The sequence below is a fragment of the Seriola aureovittata genome, chromosome 3, assembly GCF_021018895.1.
Source record: "Seriola aureovittata isolate HTS-2021-v1 ecotype China chromosome 3, ASM2101889v1, whole genome shotgun sequence".
Classification (NCBI taxonomy): Eukaryota; Metazoa; Chordata; class Actinopteri; order Carangiformes; family Carangidae; genus Seriola; species Seriola aureovittata.
In genome coordinates, this window is record NC_079366.1 from 31,398,271 (window position 1) to 31,400,770 (window position 2,500).

The 2,500-nt window shown below is 52.4% G+C and overlaps 1 protein-coding gene across 1 annotated transcript in view; it reads left to right on the plus strand.

Annotated features, from left to right (window-relative positions):
* spred2a (sprouty related EVH1 domain containing 2a) overlaps positions 1–2,500 on the plus strand; it is a 12,914-nt gene that overhangs the window by 10,277 nt on the left and 137 nt on the right. The window contains exons 4-6 of the mRNA XM_056372726.1: positions 13–77; positions 1,136–1,291; positions 1,434–2,500. The exon at positions 1,434–2,500 is cut by the window's right edge and continues 137 nt beyond it. Coding sequence (XP_056228701.1) covers positions 13–77; positions 1,136–1,291; positions 1,434–2,111 — 899 coding nt within the window. The 3' untranslated portion in view covers positions 2,112–2,500. The remainder of the gene's footprint in view (positions 1–12; positions 78–1,135; positions 1,292–1,433) is intronic.

The following is a 2,500-nucleotide window of genomic DNA, read 5'->3' on the forward strand; positions in this document are numbered from 1 at the left end:
ATGTGTCTCCAGGTTCGACCACGTCCTCGTCCACGCTGCAGAACGAAGCAGAGCTCGGCGACGATGACGTCTTCACGGTGAGAAGCTCCTCCAGAAGCCGCCCAGGGTCTGAGGGCGGGGGGGGGGTGGGGGGGTGGGGGGGGGGTTTATTCTTGGTGCAGACAGGAGACGCTGCTTTGGTTTGTAGCGATTACTTGTTGAGATAGGACCAGACTGTGTGTCGGTGTTTGTGTTGGAGGGGGTGGGAGCTGGGGGGGCTGGGGGGTGGAGTATCAGACAGGAAGTATGAAAGGGTCGAGTATCCTGTGGTGTGACCAGATACATGTCGCCGTCCAGCTCAGGGTTTGTTTGTCCTCACAATGTGGAAATGTCAACACACACACACACACACACACACACACACACACACCTCACTCCGTGTGTTTACATGCAGTAAACAGATGACCTCAGATGACCTCAGATGACCTCAGTGTTCTGCAGTGACATGATTCTCAAACATCATGTAAACGTCTGGTTTCTGTGATCTGGGATTAGATAAAGTGTCACAGTAAAAGTACTTCCTGTAGTTACAGTATCACAGTAAAAGTACTTCCTGTAGTTACAGTATCACATTTTTTAAAAACTTTTAGACTTTTTATTAAACTGTATTTAAACACAAAAGGACAGGGGATAATATGGATCCTGTTTAAAGGAGCTATTTGTCCATTTTGCTATCGCTACAAAGCTAACGTTAGCATCCACAGCTGTTTACTGACCAGTGTTGACAAGAGCTTCAGCCATCGTTGTGTTTACAAGACAAGATGTTATAACACGTCCTCTGAGCAGCTACTTCCTCAGACTGCACGCTACAGTGACTCGGTATTGGAAAGTGGGCCGGAGCTAGCTGGTTAGCATGCTAACATCAGTCCAGGAAAAGAAGTGATAAAACAGAGGCAACAGTTAACATCGGTGTTTGACAGCTGTTGGTGAGTAAAGGAATGAACATTTCTTCTAGACTGGTGACAGGTGGTTGAAAACACCTGCAGTGACATCACTGTTTGGGGCGTGGCCTGAGGCCTGACCTCACACACATTGCAGCAGCAGTTCGCTCTCTTGTGTGAACGACCCTTTGACCTTCTCTTTCCTCTTCCTGCAGACCGCCACCGATAGCTCGTCCAACTCGTCCCAGAAGAGAGAGCCGGCAATGCACGCACTAGCCCCGCCCACCTTCTGCGAGGCCCGCCGGCACCACTGCATCCTGGGACATTTCTACGAGCAGCACCGGCCCTCGGATCACTACTTCCTCGACCAGGTGAGAATCAGGGTGGAGCCTGACTCATTAGCCATGTCTTTCAGAGGCGGGAACTCAAACATTCTTCATCACACTGTGATGTCATCAGCTGTGTCTTTGACCTCACGTTCTGACCCGTCTCTGTCACTCTGCATCTCTGCAGGCGGTGCACATGTTTCCTCGACACGTCAGCTTCCAGGTGGAGGAGGAGGAGATCGTGAGGATCAACCCCCGCGAGCGGACCTGGCTCACCGGCTACGAGGACTATCGCCACGACAAGCTCACTCAGCCTGACAACCCCAACGCCTATGTGCACTTCACCAAGAGCGAGCCGCCCAAACACGACTACACCTACCCGTACCCGCTGAGCTGCGAAGTGCAGCGAGGCTGCGACGGGAAGCCGGGCTGCTTGGAGCTGGGCGGCGGCCGCAGAGCGGTGGTGACGGTGCAGCCGCGAGCTCTGCAGCCTAAAGGCAAACGGCGGAAGGAGGATGGCGAGCGCTCGCGCTGCGTTTACTGTCAGGACATGTTCAACCACGAGGACAATGGGCGGGGCCGCTGCCAGGAAGCACCCGACCCCATCCAGACCTGCATCCGGCGGGTCAGCTTCATGTGGTGCGCGGACAGCCTGCTGTACCACTGCATGTCGGACCCGGAGGGCGATTACTCGGACCCGTGTTCCTGCGACACCAGCGACGAGCGCTTCTGTCTGCGCTGGACGGCGCTGGTGGGGCTGTCGCTGCTGGCGCCCTGCATGTGCTGCTACGCCCCCCTCAGGGCGTGTTACCGCTGCGGCGTGGCCTGCCACTGCTGCGGTGGGAAACACAAAGCTGTGGGCTGAGGCGTCACAGGCCCCGCCCCCTCACACAGACAGCAAGGACTCATGGGAGGAGCCGGAGGAGATTTCTACGTTGTTTTGTCGTCATTTGTCTCGTCTCCAATTTCCAGAAGGAGGAAAAATGTTCCTGTTGTTTTTTGTTTTTTGTGACGTTGGAGACGAAACGGCTTCAACTGTCACGACGACTGAACAAAGAATATTCATTTATATATAAAATTCTATAGATATAAATATAAATATATATATAAAACAGGTACTTTATATTTTTACACTCATGTGTTTTAAAGGTGAAGAAGTAGAAGAGACGTGTGTGAATGTTGTCGAGCTGCAGAACGTTTCACACTCAACGGATTTTAATCACGAGGTTTGATCAGTTTTAAAAATTAATTTAC